This window comes from Pelophylax lessonae (assembly GCF_965119305.1).
Source record: "Pelophylax lessonae genome assembly, chromosome: 1".
NCBI lineage: Eukaryota > Metazoa > Chordata > Amphibia > Anura > Ranidae > Pelophylax > Pelophylax lessonae.
In genome coordinates this window covers 274,457,354-274,476,133 of record NC_138768.1, presented here as the reverse complement: position 1 = coordinate 274,476,133, position 18,780 = coordinate 274,457,354, and the positions used below count along the sequence as shown (strand labels likewise).

At 44.7% G+C, this 18,780-nt stretch overlaps 1 protein-coding gene across 1 annotated transcript in view; it reads right to left on the bottom strand.

The window, feature by feature from the left end:
* Nucleotides 1-18,780, bottom strand: part of PRR14L (proline rich 14 like) — a 78,167-nt gene that overhangs the window by 5,975 nt on the left and 53,412 nt on the right. Inside the window, exons 5-7 of the mRNA XM_082263281.1 lie at nt 8,297-9,350; nt 1,868-1,977; nt 1,340-1,411 (exon numbers count right to left, since the gene is read on the bottom strand). Coding sequence (XP_082119407.1) covers nt 1,340-1,411; nt 1,868-1,977; nt 8,297-9,350 — 1,236 coding nt within the window. The remainder of the gene's footprint in view (nt 1-1,339; nt 1,412-1,867; nt 1,978-8,296; nt 9,351-18,780) is intronic.

Genomic DNA, 18,780 nt, shown 5'->3' with positions numbered 1-18,780 from the left:
GCCATGTAGGAATTGCTCCAGGTTGGTCCCCTCAGATTTTTCAGGGAAACCCACAAAGCGCAATATATGCCGGCGGGACCTATTTTCAAGGTCATTCACTTTAGGTCGGAGTGCCATTAACTCACTGGAGGTTTCCCGCAAGGTAGTAGTGAGGGGTGCAAGGGTGTCTTCTACATTACTTATGGGGTCCTCAGTGCAATCACGCAGATTTTGAACATCATGCTTTAATATTGAGAAGTGAATATGTATGTTCTCTAATTGCGCAGTCAGTGTGGCTTTACAGTCCTGTATGACAGACATGATCTGTGCCAGAGTGGGTTCAGCAGGGGGGCTTGCAGGCACACCTGGTTCCACTGTATAAGAAATGAGTTCCTCCATCGGTACAGGGTCCTGAAGGGAATCAGGAAGTCCAGGAGCTGCAGACTGAAAGAAATCCTCCTGTATATTCAGCAGGGGGAGTGAAGCTGCTGTGACTGAGGAAGAAGCGAGGTTGCCGGCGCCATTTTGAGTAACGAACTTGTCTAGTGTTCCAGCCGCAGCAGTTGGTTTATGCGGTCCTATCCTTAACCATGCTGTAGGCTCAGTGGAAGCACAGGATGCCTAGGAGTCTAGCAGTGTGATCCAGGAGTGAAACGGAGCAGGATGGGAAGAGGGAGTTCAGAACCTAGGATTTAGTGTGCTGCTTGCTCCGCCATCAGGCCACGCCCCCGACTCTTTACATAAACTTAATGTAATGGTCAATAAAAACCTCTGACGCTTAGGAAATGCTTGTAATTTTACTTCAGTATACCATAGTAACATAAGAAAAAAAGATCTAAAAATACTGAAGAAGCAGGCTTTGTGAAAATTAAGATTTGTGACATTCTTAAAACCTTTGGCCAGGGCTCTACACTACCCTGCTATTCCCAAAAATAAGCAAAACACACCTCCCTACTCTACTGCACAAGGGTTCTAGGGTTTAAGCAGGGTGCACATCTCAGTGGTATAACAACGCACCCTATGTACTTTGGTGCGCTGAGATGCAATCCTTTCTGAACGACCCCCCTTCGCACCGCAGAATGCCGCAATGTACTACTATGCATCTTATTACTAAAAAAAGGGGATATGAATTACTGAACCACAGAGATGTGAACCCAGCCATAGATGGTATGTGAATTATTTGCACTTTTTTGAGTTGGCTAAATGTCTTCTTTTCATGACCGTTTGTGGTTTTAAGCATGCAACAAAAACCTAGTCAGACTTTCTTTTAAGATGTGCATTATGACCATAACTGCATGAACAAACCATTTTCATATAAGGGGATATCAGGACAATATTTTCAAGCTTTGCTTTAACTTACCGAGCTGGAGGGGGAGATTTGTAATTTTTGTTGGTATAAATATCCTCCAGACTGAATTCTTTCTTGTTTATTCTAAAATGTAAATGTAAGAAATTTAAAATCAGGTCACAAATGTAAGCAGTAAAAGCAGCAACGGTAGTGGATAACAGGCCGATACTGAACAAGCCCCGATTTTTGTTTAGAATTTTATAACCTCTATTCCCAAGTAACTGATTGCAAACCATACCTTCCCCCACAACCTCTGCAATGTACCTACACTTTATTTAGGAATCATACCTGATCATCACATGCATACTATGATTCATATCTTTATGGTCACAAAATCAATGTCAACAAGGTCCCATTCATGTCACAGTTTACAAGAGTAATCAATCACTTTATGATTTTTAGATGCCACGCACTATCTAGACTAACTAAGCGGCCATTTTGCTACACTTTGAAAAAACCAAAGGTGCACAGGTTCAGCTGTCTGCAAGAGAGCAGTTTAAGATGGTGCTGTCCCACTATGTCAAACATGCATCTTTTTACCGTTTGGGTTTGGGCAGACCCATCGGGGTCAGATTTGGGTCGGGCTTTGGAACAGTTTTACGGATTCTAATCTGAGAGACTCGCTGAGGCTTCCGTTCACCCTCTTCTTTCTGAAAGGGAAAAAAAAATAAAACATTTTTTAAATTTAAAAAGGATAAGTAGATCAATGTCTGCAGTCTGCACATTACATTATATTGATATGAAAACTATTAAAGGACAGTACATTTTGGCCATTTCAAAGGTTGTCATAGAAACACCAGAAAAAGTATCAAGAAGTTGGGAGAACAGAAGTAAATCTGGGAAAAGGACAAAGACTTCCCCTAGGAATTCCCTTAATTTGCAGGGATTGCCTCTCATTTCCTGATTTGGCTACGGGACAGGAAGTGAAGAGAAATCTCCCCAATGGGACACAAATGTCAGAAAAATAAACTTACAGGGATTATTTGACCCTTATTCTTTTTCCCATTTTGGAAAGAAGAAGGTTTTCTCTATAGTTCTACTTTAATAAATCTAAGCATACTGTATTGCATTACTATGTATAATGTACAACCCCAATTCCAAACAAAGTTGGGATGAGGTGTAAATCTACTTAAAAAATAAAAGAATGGAACGATTTGCATATCTCAAACCCATATTTTGATCACAATAGAAAACATATCAAATGTTTAAACTTAGCAAAAATTACCATTTTAACCGCTTGCCGACCGCCGCACGACTATATACTGCGGCGGTCAGCCCCTCACAGGCAGAGTGACGTAGCGGTACGTCACTAGCCTGGGAGGGTCTGGGGAGCGAGCGCGCGCCGCCGGCACGCTCTCGCTCCCGCGCGGTCACGGACCCCCCCGCGCGTGTGACCGGCGGACTCGATGTCCGCCGGCCACTCTGCGATCGGCGGGGGAGAGGGAGAAAGTCAGGCAGCTTGTGTAAACAAGCTGCCTGTCATTCTCGTCGGTGTAAAGACACTGATCACACGGATCTAGTATGTAGATCCGTTGATCAGTGTCCTTACAGCTCAAGCCACAGCCAATCACAGTAGAAAGCACGCCCCTAGGGACACACACAGCCCCTCCCTCCCAAATAAAGTTAACCCCTTCACTACCAGTGTATTTTTACAGTAACAGTGCATATGTATAGCACTGATTACTGTAGAAATGTCACTGGTAACCCCAAAAGTGTCAAAAATGTCAGTCAAGGGTCCGATCTGTCCGCCCCAATGTCGCAGTACCGCAAAAAAAAAAAAAAAAAAAAAAAAAAAAAAAAAATCGCAGATCGCCGCCATTACGCGTTAAAAAAAAAACAACAAAAATGACAGAAATCTTTCCCTTTGTTAGTAAACGCGATAACTTTTGCGCAAACCAATAAAAATACGCTTTTTGCGATTTTTTTTACCAAACATAGGTAGCATAAAACAAATTGGCCGAAAATGTTAAAAAATTTTGATTTTTACATTTTTTTTTTGGGTAATTTCATATAAAAAAATGTGAAAAATATTGTTATTTTTGCAAAATTGACGCTCTTTTTTTGTTTATAGCGTGTGATCAAAAAATCGCACAGGTGATCAAATACCACCAAAAGAAAGCTTTGTTTGTGGGAAAAAAAGGACGCCAAATTCGTTTAGGTACAGCGTCGCACGACCGCGCAATTGTCCGTTAAAGTCACGCAGTGCCGAATCGCAAAATACCCCCTGGTCGTTTAGCAGCCAAATCCTCCGGGGCTTAAGTGGTTAAGAAAAAAAAATAAAGGTAATTTTAAAAAATGATTGCAGAAACACACCTCAAAAAGTTGGGACAGGGCCATATTTACCAGTGTCCAATCCCTTCTTTTTTAATAACACTAACTGCAAAATGTCTGGGAACTGAAGTGACCAGCTGCTGGAGTGTTTGAGACATCATTCCTCTCCTTTCTTGCCGGATAGAAGATTCTAACTGCTTAATGGTCCTGGGCCTTCTTTGATGTATTTTTCGTTTTGAGATGCGCCAAACATTTTCAATTGGTGAAAGGTCTTGGCTGCAGGCAGGTCAGTTAAGCACCCAGACTCTACTACAAAGCCATGCTGCAGTCATAGATGCGGTTTAGCATTGCACTGTTGAAATATGCCAGGCCTCCGCCCTGAAAGACTGGATGGGAGCAAATGCTGCTCTCAAACCTAGATTATATCTCAATACTGATGGTGCCTTTCCGAATGCTCTAACTGCCCATCCCATACACACTAATGCACCCCCATACCATCAGAGATGCAAGCTTTGAACTGAGCACTGGTAAGAATCCGGAGGATGCAGCACCCATGGTTGCAAAAAAAAAAAAAAAATTCCTGAGCCCATGCCATGATGCCCATTACAGAATAGTAAAAAGACACAATCCCAACTAAGGGATTGAGATACACCCAAAATTATTAAAAGAGCTTAGTGGTGAGCTGGCAAAACCATTAACAGATTTATTTAACCAATCATTAGTAACAGGAGTCGTCCCGGAAGATTGGAAATTGGCAAATGTCGTGCCCATTCACAAGAAAGGTAGTAGGGAGGAATCGAGCAACTATAGACCAGTGAGTCTGACATCAATAGTAGGCAAATTAATAGAAACCATATTAAAGGATAGGATTGTGGAGCATCTTAAATCCCATGGATTGCAAGATGAAAAACAACATGGGTTTACTTCAGGGAGATCATGTCAAACAAATCTTATAGATTTTTTTGACTGGGTGACTAAAATAATAGACGGTGGAGGTGCAGTAGACATTGCATATCTAGATTTTAGTAAGGCTTTTGACACTGTCCCACATAGAAGACTTATCAATAAACTGCAGTCATTGAGCATGGACTCCCATATTGTTGAGTGGATTAGGCAGTGGCTGAGTGACAGACAACAGAGGGTTGTAGTCAATGGAGAACATTCAGAACAAAGTCATGTTACCAGTGGGGTACCTCAGGGATCTGTACTGGGACCAATTTTGTTTAATATCTTCATAAGTGATATTGCAAAAGGCCTCGATGGTAAGGTTTGTCTTTTTGCTGATGACACAAAGATATGTAACAGGGTTGATGTTCCTGGAGGGAAATGTCAAATGGAAAAGGATTTAGGAAAACTAGAACAATGGTCAGAACTCTGGCAACTGAAATTTAATGTGGATAAGTGCAAGATAATGCACCTGGGGCGTAAAAACCCAAGGGCAGAATATAGAATATTTGACACAGTCCTGACCTCAGTATCTGAGGGAAAGGGATTTAGGAGTAATTATTTCAGAAGACTTAAAGGTGGGAAGACAATGTAATAGAGCAGCACGAAATGCCATCAGAATGCTTGGATGTATAGGGAGGTATAAGCAGTAGAAAGAGAGAAGTGCTTATGCCGCTGTACAGAACACTGGTGAGACCTCACTTGAGTATTGTGCGCAGTACTGGAGGCCATATCTCCAGAAGGATATAGATACTCTAGAGAGAGTTCAGAGAAGAGCTACTAAACTAGTACATGGATTGCAGGAAAAAAAAAAAAAAAAGAAAAAAAAAAAAACTTACCAGGAAAGTTTAAAAGGACCTTAACATGTATAGCTTGGAAGAAAGAAGAGACAGAGGGGATATGACAGAAACTTTTAAATACATAAAGGGAATCAACTCGGTAAAGGAGGAGAGCATATTTAAAAGAAGAAAAACTACCACAAGAGGACACAGTTTTAAATTAGAGGGGCAAAGGTTTAAAAGTAATATGAGGAAGTATTACTTTACTGAGAGAGTAGTGGATGCATGGAATAACCTTCCTGCAGAAGTGGTAGCTGCAAATACAGTGAAGGAGTTTAAGCATGCATGGGATAGGCATAAGGCTATCCTTCATATAAGATAGGGCCAGGGACTATTCATAGGATTCAGATATATTGGGCAGACTAGATGGGCCAAACGGTTATCTGCCGACACGTTCTATGTTTCTAAGGGGGTGTATTTGTAGTGAGTGCTTTATTGTTTCAGTATTTTCTGGGAACCATTACTATTGTACTGTAACTTTGCTGAAAGAAAGCTTTAATAAAACCGCCAAATGGGCACTCACATAAAACAGATAATGTGCTTGTCCTTGGATAGAAGAATGTTACAGGGATCAGTCAGCCCAGGGAGATACTTCAATAGCAGCTGGCGTAGTGGAAAAAGCCATGGGACAGCTCAGCAGCCAAAGCAAGAAGTTTAAGAAACCACCACAGAGCGTGAAACCGGAAGGGACGGGACACCAGGGAAAGGCCCGTAACCATAGTATTGAGTTTCAAAGCTCAGAGGCTTCTTTATCAACCTTTGGTCTGAAGCACGTTACCATAGTTACAGGCCACCTAATGATGATGCAACTTCGTTCCGCCCTCACTGGTGGTTTCCGAGACTTCCTGCTTTGCCTGCCAAGTAGTCTGACGGCTTTCTCCATCACGCCGACAGCTAGTGAAGTGTCTCGCTGGGCTGACTGATCCCTGTAACATTCTTCTATCCACTGACAAGTGCACTACCTCCGTTTTATGCGAGTTCCCATTTGGCGGTTTCATTAAAGCTTACTACTAATACTGCACTTAGATGGCATCCCCTTGTGTCTTTTTACTATATTTCCGAGATTGATTGTCTCTTTGGTGCAGCTGCCTACTATATGTGCTCTTTTGGCCATATATGCAGACAACCGATGGATTAGACATATTGGACTTCATGGCCATTAGATTAGATGAACTCCTTGGGGAGATTATGCCATTCACGCTCCTATATTGCGCCATTTCATTTTTACATAAATTAACTCATCACAGACTCATGCTCAATTTTAATGCAGTGCCGCCTGAGGGCTCGAAGATCACAGGCGTCAGATATGCGTTTTTGCCTTGTCCCTTGCACACAGATTTCTCCAGATTCTCAGGATCTTTTGATATTATGTACTGTAGATGATGATATATTTAAAGTGTTTGCAATTTTACGCTGAAGAACGTTATTCTGACATTGTTTGACAATTAGTGAACCTCTACTAATCTTTACTTCTGATACGCTGACTCCAAGATGGCCTTTTTACACCCAATCAGGTTACTGACCCATTGCCAATTAACCTAAATTTGTTTATTTTATTTTTTTCAACTATGCCAACCTTCTGTTGCCCTGTCCCAAATTTTTTAAGACGTGCTGCAGCCATTAAGTTACCTTTTAAATTGTACATTTTGTCAGTTTAAACATTTGATGGGTTTTTGATTGGTTTATCAGACTTGCAAATCATTGAATTTTGTTTTTATGATCAGAAGTTACATTTACTCTGGACCAGAATATTATTTAGGCTAAACATTAAAGTCCAATTAAAGGTCAGAAAGCAGTATTTAAAATGTGCAGCTGAAAATTGTGAAAGGTCTTCCTTCTATGTGCTATATAAATCAGCTCTACCGCAGAAAATCAGCCTGTGTCCTGCTAGTAGTCTTCAGCTATGAGGCACTGCACTCTGTGTGGAAACAGTGGTCTGACAAGCCCTCTGCGGAGTCAGACTTTAAGCTCTGCAGTCAATAGATTAGCTCATTTCAGAAAATCAATCTTTGGAGCATATTCTCATGTACAGTAGAGTACCCTTTCCTCACTATATCAAGTCATACCCATTTCAGCTGGTATAAACTCATTACCATTTAAAAGTTTTTATTTGTAATGGTTTTAAACCATTATGTTGAATGGGCAGTGATTACATGAATCCCAGCAATGAATAAAGTAGAACTATAGGCAAAAGTTTTTTTTTTTTTTTTTCTTCGTTTTGAATAGAGTAAGGGAGGCTTATAACCCTTGTCCGTTTTTGTCATCTGTGTCCCATTGGGGAGATTTACCTTCATTTTTTTGTCCCATAGCCAAAATAGGAAGGAACAACCCAAAATTTGTCTCAAACAAGGGACACAGAAGAAAACCTATTAAAACAGTCAATATGGCTATTTCTAGTCCACAGGGCTGCTGGAACATTTCAGTGTATTTTAACAGTGGGGAGTCTCCCTACTGTCAGACTACAAAGACACAGCAAGGAGGATTCTCGTATCCACACCAAATGCATGGATGGGGGAAAACGGGTCAGTTTTTTTTTGGTTCAGGTACAGCCTACTACCCATGTATGGACAGCTTCTAGCTCTACAATATCATTGCTCTAGGATATCATTGCTGTCTGTGTACCCAAGAGGAAGGGGATTTATTTTATTTCAGATTACAGGTGATGAGTGTAAGAATAAGAACTGAGAGAATTACTTAAATCAGAGACCTTGACAGCAATAAAAACTGATGGAGGTTTTAATCCATTCCTGCTGTACCAACAAATAAAAGTTTAGGCTACTGTTGGACTATCAACCAAAACATACTAGAAAACACACAATGCCTATTTACTTATGGTTTTAACATTTATTTAGCATCATAAGCAGACTTTTCTCCTGTAGTGAGAATGTCTTAGATGTTCTTGTTTTATCCTCACCTCATGTTCCTGGTTTTGATTCTCAGCTTTGGCATGAGGAATAGGCAGATTCTCTCTCTTTTCAAAAGGACAAGCCTGAGTCTTGGATGGTATCAGAAGGCATGGAGGTTCAAGACTGTCTTGTAGAATTGGCAAGTTGCAAGGTGAAAATTTTAATTCTTTTTGACCAGATACAAGGAGTGGAGCCCCAAGAATATCCGCTTGTTCAGGAGACAAAAAACATGAAGTTTTCAGGCCATCACCTTGCTCATGAGACAAAACCTCTGAATGTCCAAGATCCTCCATTTTCTCTAGGGTCAAACAGAGAGGAAATTGAGGAACATTCTTGTGAGCAATCAAAGAATGCAAAGGCTTGACATCAATATGTTGCTTGTTAGATAAATTGTACAGAGGATCAAGACCAATGTCCTGTTCAATGGACTCACCACATGAATGGGCAAGACCATCACCTTGCTCAGTAGGCAAACTGCAGGAAGGTCCAAGACCATAGTCTTGTTCAGTGGACAGTTGACAAGGAAGTCCATGACCATTGCCTCGGTTAAAAGGCAAAGAGTGGGTTGGTCCGAGTGCATCTTCTTGACCAGACACACACGAAGGCCCAAATTCTTTGCCTTGTTTGGTGGATAAAAAACATATAGAATCAAGAGAGAGAAGATTGTTGGTAGGCTCATTGGACAAAAAGTTTGGAGGCTCAAGATCATTATCCTGCTCAATGGATAGACAGTGCAGAGGGCCAAGTTTAATGGTTTGCTCAGCTGACAAAGACAGTGGAAGCTCAACACCCCTGGTTTGCTCAGTAGATAGACAGAGGAGATTTGCTTGTCGCTGAAAAGGCAAACAGTGTGACGACATGTCATCTGTGCTCTGCTTGTTGAATAAATCGCATGAAGGCTCAAGGTCACCACCAGCTTCCTCCAAGAATAAACTGTTTGCATGGTTCGATAAAGCTGATATACATTCTTGCCATGACGACACATTAAACTGAAGCCTAGGTTCGTTTGCTCGGAAACAGTTCTTTGGTATCAAATCAGTAGAGGGTTTCAGGACTGGTACTCTGTAAAATAATAGATACATTTATTACAGATGAATTGCACATCATATTTTTCATACAGCTGCAAACAAAAACAAGACAATTGTAGGAATATGTGGTACCATTCAGAGACAGCTGAGAACACCACAAAAATATAGTTCGCAACCTAGTAACTCAATTTCTAGGAATCTTTCCAGTCTAGCATTAAAAAGAACAGCTCCCCCTTGTGCCTCAGTAATGCAAAAAGTAGAGAAAAGATAACTGGTTTTAAAATATACAACTCTAAAATTATTAAATAAATAATAAATTATTATTATTAAAAATTATGCACATGGGGAGAATCCATGCTGTCCTAGAAGATTCCTAGAAATCTTGTTACCAGTTAAACTCCGTTTCCTTATTTTCTCAAGTCATCTTCCAGGACACCACCGAAAGGATATGTAGGATATGTAAGAAGAAATACTTACTTTTGGGGGGGGGGGGGGAGAGATAACTAATCCATCCTGTAGTGGCAAAAGTAGGGAAGCTTCTTGACCATGTTGCTGCCCTAAAGATCAGTTATGGCAAGGTGTGACAAACTCACTCAGAACAGGGGCTTTTGGAGGGGACTGCAGGCTAGCCTCTTGCCTACTGACTGTGGGTCCTGGCTTGTTAGGGAACACTGCTCTTTGTGGGGTGTATGCTGGGGGGACCCTTGGAATAATGTTACTTTGGATTCAAGTCCACATCTCCCCAAGACACACAGACTGAGCCTAGGATCCATGTTAAAGGCCTAGCTGCCTATTGCCAATAGGGGACTGGCTCATCACAGACTCATGGCAGATGCTACTGGTCGATGGGCCCTGGCAATTGAGGGAGCTACAAGCATTCTGGAAGATGTCCTGTTATGTAATGCAAGATGACATTTTATTGCCACATTTAACAGCCAAGGAAGCCACGATGGTCTCTGCCAATTTGAAACTCAGTAAGAAGATAGAAGTAAAAAGAAAGTTGGTTAACAAGATTTGGACAGCCCTGGGTCTTCTTAAATTAATAGAGTACTGGTGCCAGACTATCTGGGGTGGGCTCCCTGCCTTATCAAACCTGGTCTTGGGTGCCTGGCTTACTGTTAATCACCATTTCATTAAGTTACTGTAAGCTGTTCATTAGATGTACAGTTAGATGTACTGATATTACTGTTTAAAGTTTGCATTGTTTAGGATTTTGCGTGGTATAAATTCTGTGTGAATTTACAATAGAGGAGCTCCAGTTGGCACCTAAGCTAGTGTTCTCAAATTCCTGGGTAAATTTCTTAGCTATAATACCTTGTTCCTGGTTCCAGAATGGTAGAAGTTCTATCTTGGTGGAGGCACCCAGGCGGGGTGCCAGGCGGTTCACCACATTTCCTCTGAGACAGTTGGGGCTGTCACTGGTAAAAAAATTCCTTGATCAGTTTCTTTACTTTTTCTCTGGGGAGGAATATTTTTGCCTGAGTGGAGACTATCACATATCCCAAATACCTTACAGCTTTGGCTGGCAATAAATGGGATTTTTCATTGTTGATCGGCCATCACACATTTTCCCAAATTTTTTTTTAATTCGCTGCACCAAGATACATTACAGGGAAAACAATGACTGGTCCGTCCATCGAAAACCCCCCATTACATATTACATATACAGTATCATATAAAAGTGAGTACACCCCTCACATTTTTGTAAATATTTTATTATATCTTTTCAATTGACAACACTGAAGAAATTACACTTTGCTACAATATAAAGTAGTAAGTGTACAGCTTGTATAACAGTGTAAATTTGCTGTCCCCTCAAAATAACTCAACACACAGCCATTCATTTCTAAACCGCTGGCAACAAAAGTGGGTTGCCTAAGTGAAAATGTCCACATTGGGCCCAGTTAGCCATTTTCCCTCCCCGGTGTCATGTGACTCGTTAGCGTTACAAGATTTCAGATGTGAATGGGGAGCAGGTGTGAAATTTGGTTTGATCGCTCTCACTCTCTCATACTGGTCACTGGAAGTTCAACATGGCACCTCACGGCAAAGAACTCTTGAGGATCTGAAAAAAAGAATGGTTGCCCTACATAAAGATGGCCTAGGCTATAAGGAGATTGCTAAGACCCTTAAACTGAGCTGCAGCACGGTGGCCAAGACCATACAGCAGTTTACCAGGACAGGTTCCACTCAGAACAGGCCTTGCCATGGTCAACCAAAGCAGTTGAGTGCACGCGCGCAGCGTCATATCCAGAGGCTGTCTTTGGGAAATAGACGTAGGAGTGCAGCCAGCATTGCTGCAGAGGTTGAAGGGGTGTGGGGGGTCAGCCTCTCAGTGCTCAGGCCATATGCCGCACACTGCATACAATTGGTCTGCATGGCTGTCATTCCAGAAGGAAGCCTCTTCTAAAAAGGTGATGCACAAGAAAGCCTGCAAACAGTTTGCTGAAGACAAACAGACTAAGGACAAGGATTACTGGAACTATACCCTGTGGTCTGATGAGACCAAGATAAACCTAATTTGTTCATATGGTGTCAAGCATGTGTGGCGGCAACCAGGTGAGAAGTACAAAGACAAGAGTGTCTTGCCTACAGTCAAGCATGATGGTGGGAGTGTCATGGTCTGGGGCTGCATTAGTGCTGCTGGCACTGGGGAGCTACAGTTCACCGAGGGAACCATAAATGCCAACATGTACTGTGATGTACTGAAGCAGAGCATGATTCCCCTCCTTCCTGAGACTGGGCCGCAGGGCAGTATTCCAACAATAACGACCCCAAACACACCTTCAGGATTGCCACTGCCTTTCTAAAGAAGCTGAGGGTAAAGTTGATGGGACTGGCCAAGCATGTCTCCAGACCTAAACCCTATTGAGCATCTGTGGGGCATCCTCAAATGGAAGGTGGAGGAGCGCAAGGTCTCCAACATCCACCAGCTCCGTGATGAGTGCAAGGGGACTACAGTGGCAACCAGCTCCGTGATGAGTGGAAGGGGACTACAGTGGCAACCTGTGAAGCTCTAGTGGACTCCATGCCCAAGGGGGTTAAAACAGTGCTGGAAAATAATGGTGGCCACACAAAATAGTGACACTTTGGGCCCAAATTGGACATGGTCACTTAGGGGCATACTCACTTTTGTTGCCAGCATTTTAGACATTAATAGCTGTGTGTTATTTTTTGAGGGGACAGCAAATTTACATTGTTATACAAGCTGTACATTCACTACTTTACATTGTAGCAAAAGGTCATTTCTTCAGTTGTCACATGAAAAGATAATAAAATATTCACAAAAATTGTGAGGGGTGTACTCCCTTTTGTTAGATACTGTACACACACACACACACACACACACACACACACACACACACACACACAGTGGAGGGGGGGGGGGGGTATAATTATTCGATCCCCTGCAGATTTTGTAAGTTTGCCCAATTACAAATAAATAAAATGGTCTGGAATTCTTATCACGGGTGTATTTTAAAATGATAGAGACAGAATATCAACCAAAAATCCACAACACACAAAAAAAAAAAAAAGAAAAAAAAAAAAAAAAAAGTTATAAATTACGGTTGCAGTTCAGTGAGTAAAAATTGGATTTTTGACTTTCCGTAAAATCCATTTCTCTGATGTTCATTGACAGACACAGCTCCTCATCTTCTTGACTATGTGGGTTATACTCCCCCCCCCCTACAGGAGTAGGACACTAGACAGAAAATAACTTGATTACAGCTATGGGGCAGTCCCAGGGAGTATACTCCCACTCACTATTAGGTACTCAGTTTTGTTACAAGCAGTGTCAGAAGAGAAAAAACCCAGCTCCATAGAGGGGTGGGTGCTGTGTCTGTCAATGAACATCAGAGAAATGTATCTTACGGCAAGTCAAAAATCCAATTTTCTCTTTCATTCATTCAGATACAGCTCCCCATCTTCTTGACTTTGTTGGACTTCCCAAAGCAGTGTCAAACATGAGGGGTAGGAACAGCAAGAAAAAAAAAAAAAAAAAAAAAAAAAAAAAAGAAAAAAATTACTTCCCAAAGCTAAACATAGCCAACCAAGTAACATGTAGCTCAAGCATAAAACTGTAGCTCACCTGGGAAAAAAAATTAACACACCCTCAAAGAGGACCAAGTCCTCTAAACAGCGGCCTGCAAAATCTTACAGCAGAAGGAAGCATCTGCAGGTGCCAACACAATCCCCTTATAAAACTTTGTGAACGTGTGCACAGACGACCAGGTGGCCGCCTTGCAAACCTGCATCACTGACGCCTGATGACGGAAGGCCCAGGAGGCACTAAGCCCCCAAATAGAGTGTGCCTGAAGAGGGAATGGAGGAACCGGACCCTTAATGGAATAAGCCTGAACCACAGTCTGTCTGATCCATCTGGAAATGGTCACAGTAGCAGCAGCCAACCCTTTGCAAGGTCCATCAGTGAGGACAAATAGGGAGTTCGACTTTCTAAGAGACTCCGTAGCTGCGAGGTACACCTCATTGCCTGAACGACATCCAGGGAATGCAAGGCAGGGAGGGCAACACTATGTCTTCATTCAAATTAAAAATCAGAGACGACCTTTGGAAGGAACGATGGACATGGATGAAAAACCACCTGGTAAGGCGGACAAGTCAGTGCCACCAGCTCTGACATCCTGCACACAGAAGTAATAGTCACCAAAAAGGCCACCTCCTGGGACAAATGTAAGCAGGGGAACCTCCTGAAGGGAAGCTTCCGTAGAACTGACAAACCCCAAATTGAGGTCCCACGGCGGCAATGGAGACCGCACTAGAGGAACCAATTGTCTCACTCCCTGGAGAAAAAAGGTACGCACCAAGGAGTGTGTGGCCCATGGACATTAAAAGAAAAATCGCCAAAGCCGAAACCTGGCCCTTGAAGGTACTCAAGGCCAGGCACTGCTCAACCCCTCGTTGGAGGAAAACTAAGATCAGGAGTCCCCAAAAAGAAGTTACAGTGAACCCTGAGGGATTCACAGCACGCAATGTCTTCCAAGTACGATGGCAAATCTTCCTAGAAGTAGATTTTCTAGCTTTTAACAGCGTAAGAATCACCCAATCAGAGAACCCTCCAGCCTCTAGCACCTGGCTTTCAACAGTCATGCCGCCAAAGCCAGCGACTGTAAAGCAGGATGGAAGATTGGCCCTTGCGCCAACAGCTCTTTCCTGAGAGGAAGTCTCCAAGGAGCATTGGTGACCAGCCATACCAAGACCAGTGAGGCCAGTCTGGAGCCACTAGGATGACCGGAATCTCTTCTGACTCGATCATGTGCAGGAGTCTCGGCAGAAGTTTGAGAGCAAAAGCATAAATCAGACGATACAGACTCCAAGGAGTCACAAATGAGTCTGTGGCATCGGCTAGAGGATCCCAAAACCGTGCCACAAACCTCTGAAGTTTTCTGTTGAGGCGAGAGGCCAACAGATCCACCTCAAGAGTATTCCACCGGAGGCAACTGAAAAAACACCTCCGGATGAAGTTACCATCCCCCTGGTCCAACACGCCTGTCGACTGAGGTAATCCACCTGCCAATTTTCCACCCCTGGATTGTGTGAAGCAGAGAGGGCTGGAACAGATTGTTCTGCCCACCTTAGAATGCCGGCTACTTCTCGTGCCCCCTTGGTGATTGACATAGGCCACAGCCGTGGCATTGTTTGATTGAATCCGTACCGGGCACCCCTGAAGACGACGACATGTCCAATGATCCACAGTCTGATCGCTCCGAGTTCCAGTACATGGATAGTAGCCTGGACTCTTCCAGATTCGAGACCCCCTGAGCACACACTGTGCCGAGGACGCCTCCCCACCCGGACAGGCTGGCGTCCGTGGTGAGGACTGTCCAGTACAGGGAAAGAAACAATTTGCCCCGACGAAGTGCCGGAGAACAAAGCCACCAAACCAGGGACCCCCTCGTACTCCAGCTCAACAGGATCAGATTGTCTAGAGACTGTTGCATTTCACCAGAATCTCTTTTTGGAGAGATCTCGTGTGGAACTGTGCAAATGGAACAGCCTCAAAAAGGTAAACCCCATCAGGCCCAGTAACCGCATGCAAGACCAAAGAGATGACTGTCTGCTGGACAGCAGAAGCTGAATTGCCTCCTGCAATTTCTGAAGTTTTTCCAGAGGAGGAAACACTCTGGCTGAGGCCGAGTCAAGAGTCAGACCCAGATAGTCCAGGCTTGTGGACGGAACCAGAGCAGACTTCTGAAGATTCAGAATCCAACTTTACTCCCTCAGAGTTCGCAAACTAATCTCCAAGTTGTCCAACAGAGCAGTCGAAGACTCTGCTCGAAAAAGCAGATTGTCCAGATACCCCAGTAACATTATCCCCCGCTGACGCAGCAATGCTAGCACCGGGGCCAATACTTTTGTGAAGACCCGAGGAGCGGAGGCAAGACCAAAGGGTAATGCCACAAACTGATAATGCTCCTTGCCCACAGCAAAGCGGAGGAAGCCCTGGTGGCTGACAGATTGGGTGTAGGTAGGCTTCCTTGATGTCGATGGAGGCGAGGAAATCTCCCCGATGTAGGGATGCCACCACTGTGCGAATAGATTCCATTCGGAACTTCTGTACCCGCACAAAGCAGTTTAGTGCTTTGAGATCCAGAATTGGACGCACCTTGCCTTCCTTCCTGGGAACTGTAAACAGGTTTGCATAAAAAAAACTTTGAAAACGTTACGATGTCGGAACCGGAATCACCACTTGAAGTAACAAGTCTTGCACTGCCCAAAAGAGATCCCCTAAGCGATCTGGGCACAAGTGCAGGTTGGAAGGGAAGAACCTGTCTGAAGATTATGATCGCAAGTCGATCTTGTAGCCGGAGCGAATGGCTTGTGGACCCACTTGTCCTGTATCAGGGAGGTCCACGGATCCAGAAACCCGCGAAGATGTCCCCCCATCCCAGATACGGATGAGGGCCCCCCGTCATGCAGAGGAAGCCTTGTCCGCAGGACTGGCAGAACTCGCTCGTGGCTTGCCGGACCAGGGCCTCTTAGAACCCCGACGGAGGCTTTGAAGGGCTTAGATCCCTTGTCTTGAGACCCTGGGGGGACGAAAAGGCCTCTTCTGAGCTGAAAAGAAAGGACTCCCTGTCAGCGACCGGACGACTCACCCTTGGAAGCCTGAGAAAAAAGAAGAGTACTCTTTCCCCCTGTAAGGCCTTGGATGAGGTCATCAAAAGGAAGCTCCAAACAAGCGATCCCCCCACAAATGGAAGATCGGATAAGGCCTTCTTAGAAGCTTGGTCCGCAGACCAGCATTTTAGCCAGATAATACGCCGAAGGACCACAGCTGAGACAGACCATTTAGAAATCAAGTAAGCCACATCCAAAGAGGCGTCTCAGAAACTGTAGCCCTTGGACCAACCAGCTCCGCAAAGGTAGGGGGGGAGCTGTTCCCCTCCAGGTCCCAGCGTAGAAGTTTTGCCCACTCTGTCATAGCTTGCGACACAAGGACAATAGTAAATACCGGGCTAAGTGTCGAACCAGCCACAGTGAGCATATGGTGGGTCAAGGCATCTTACCTCCTTATCAGTCGTATCTGAGAAGACCGGGGACTCTTCAGCTGGGATTACGGTAGCTTTATTCAACCTGGAAACCGGGGAGTCCACTACAGGAGGAACCGTCCTTTTTTTCTAATGAGGGAAGCCTCATAAAGGTACCGCATTGCAAAACACCAAGGTGCCAAGGTGCGTTTCGGCACCCCCACTGTTTTGTGACAATATTGTCGAAATAGGGTGGGAAAGGGGAACACCTTCGCCGCTTTGGAGGACCTGTGAGTGCCAAAAGGCGACCCGCGCCTCCGATGCTGCGTCACATCATTCATCTTTAATGTTTCCCGCACTGATACAAATCAGAGAATCGACTAGCGCTTTTTCATGCGCGGCTAGAGGAGCAGAGGAATCATCCTCCCTATCTGAGCATGAAGGGTGAGTGGACGCAGACCCCGAAGGGTAACTCGCATCTGCTGTGGGCGAATCAGATTCTGGATCTGGTGAGACAGAGGAAGCAGGTGAAGGCGGGGGGCCCCTTTCTCCCCGCGACCAAATCTACCTAGGACTCCAGGACCGCTGTCAGTGCAGTCAGCCTCAGAGGGGATCAGGTGGTGAAATATATACTCCAGGGACTCCATGAATGGAGAGGGGAACCCACACAAAAATAAGTGTAGAACACTGCAAGGGACACCACACCGTGTCAGCGGCACCAGAAGGCCCAGCACAGAGCACTAACGCTGCAATAGCAGAGAGGGAGAGAGAACCCTACAGACTCACCACCACCAGTCAGGTACTTACAGCACTGAACTGCACACTATGCGGCTATCAGGAAGAGGAATATCCAGGGATCAGCAGTAGAGACCGAGGAGGGGCTCCCACTGCTGAATCACTGCCCATATGGCTCCAAAAATATGGCAGTCACTATTTTCAATGGGAAACCTCAAGAAAATGTCCGCTAAGGCTACACAAACATGGCTGCTGATCTTTAGCATAAAAGGCTACATGAAAATGGCAGCCCCACACAGCTCCGAGACCCCCAGAAGTTCAAAAAACGATCCCAACAGGAAGGGGGGCCCTGGCAGGCGCCCCCACCAGGCCTATCCCCCTCCCAAGGTTCAATCATTCGCTAGTGGCGCGCTCCCCCCCACCCCCAGCTCAACACCCCAGGCCGATCTAAAAAGGCAGAGGATGGGGAAGGTTGTGGGCAGATGGGGGGCAAAGGCCTGCAGAAGACCACCGAGAAAGGGGGGGGGGGGGACGCTGACTGGGAGTAGAGCCCGGGGGTCCGACCGTCCCAGGGAGGGGCCCACATCCACCCCCAAAACCCTCCAGGGGTAGAGGGGGGACAGCTAGTTACCACACCAGGAATGGTGGGCACCGCTCCAGACAGACCACCGCTTCATCATAATGTTGGTGCTGTCGGCCAGGAGGGAACGCTGTGACTCAGGCCGAAGCCAGTTCAAATGCGCCCTCGTGAGAAGTTTAACTCGCAGGCCAGCCCCCGTTCAGTGGGGCTATGTCATGGCTGACCTAGCACAGAGTTGCGGTCTGCACACGCTCGCTGGCCAGACTGGGGGGGGACCCTCTGGATCTAGATTATCCAGTCCGCCACTTGGTTATATCGTAACAAGGAACTAGGCCCTTACTCCTGACTAGGCAGAAAAAAAAAAAACTGAGTATCTATAGCAGAGAGTGGGGGTATACCCTGATGGACTGCACCATAGGCGTAGTCAAGTCCTTTTTCTGCCTAGCGTCCCTACGCCTGTGGGGGGGGGGGGGGGGGTAGTATAACCCACATAGAAGATGAGCAGCTGTGTCCATCAATAAACGAAAAGAGAAATAAGCATTTGATCCCCAAGCAAAACAAACTTACTACATGGTGGAAAAACCCTTGTTGGCAAGCACAGAGGTAAGATGTTTCTTGTAGTTGCTTACCAGGTGTGCACACATCTCAGGAGGAATTTT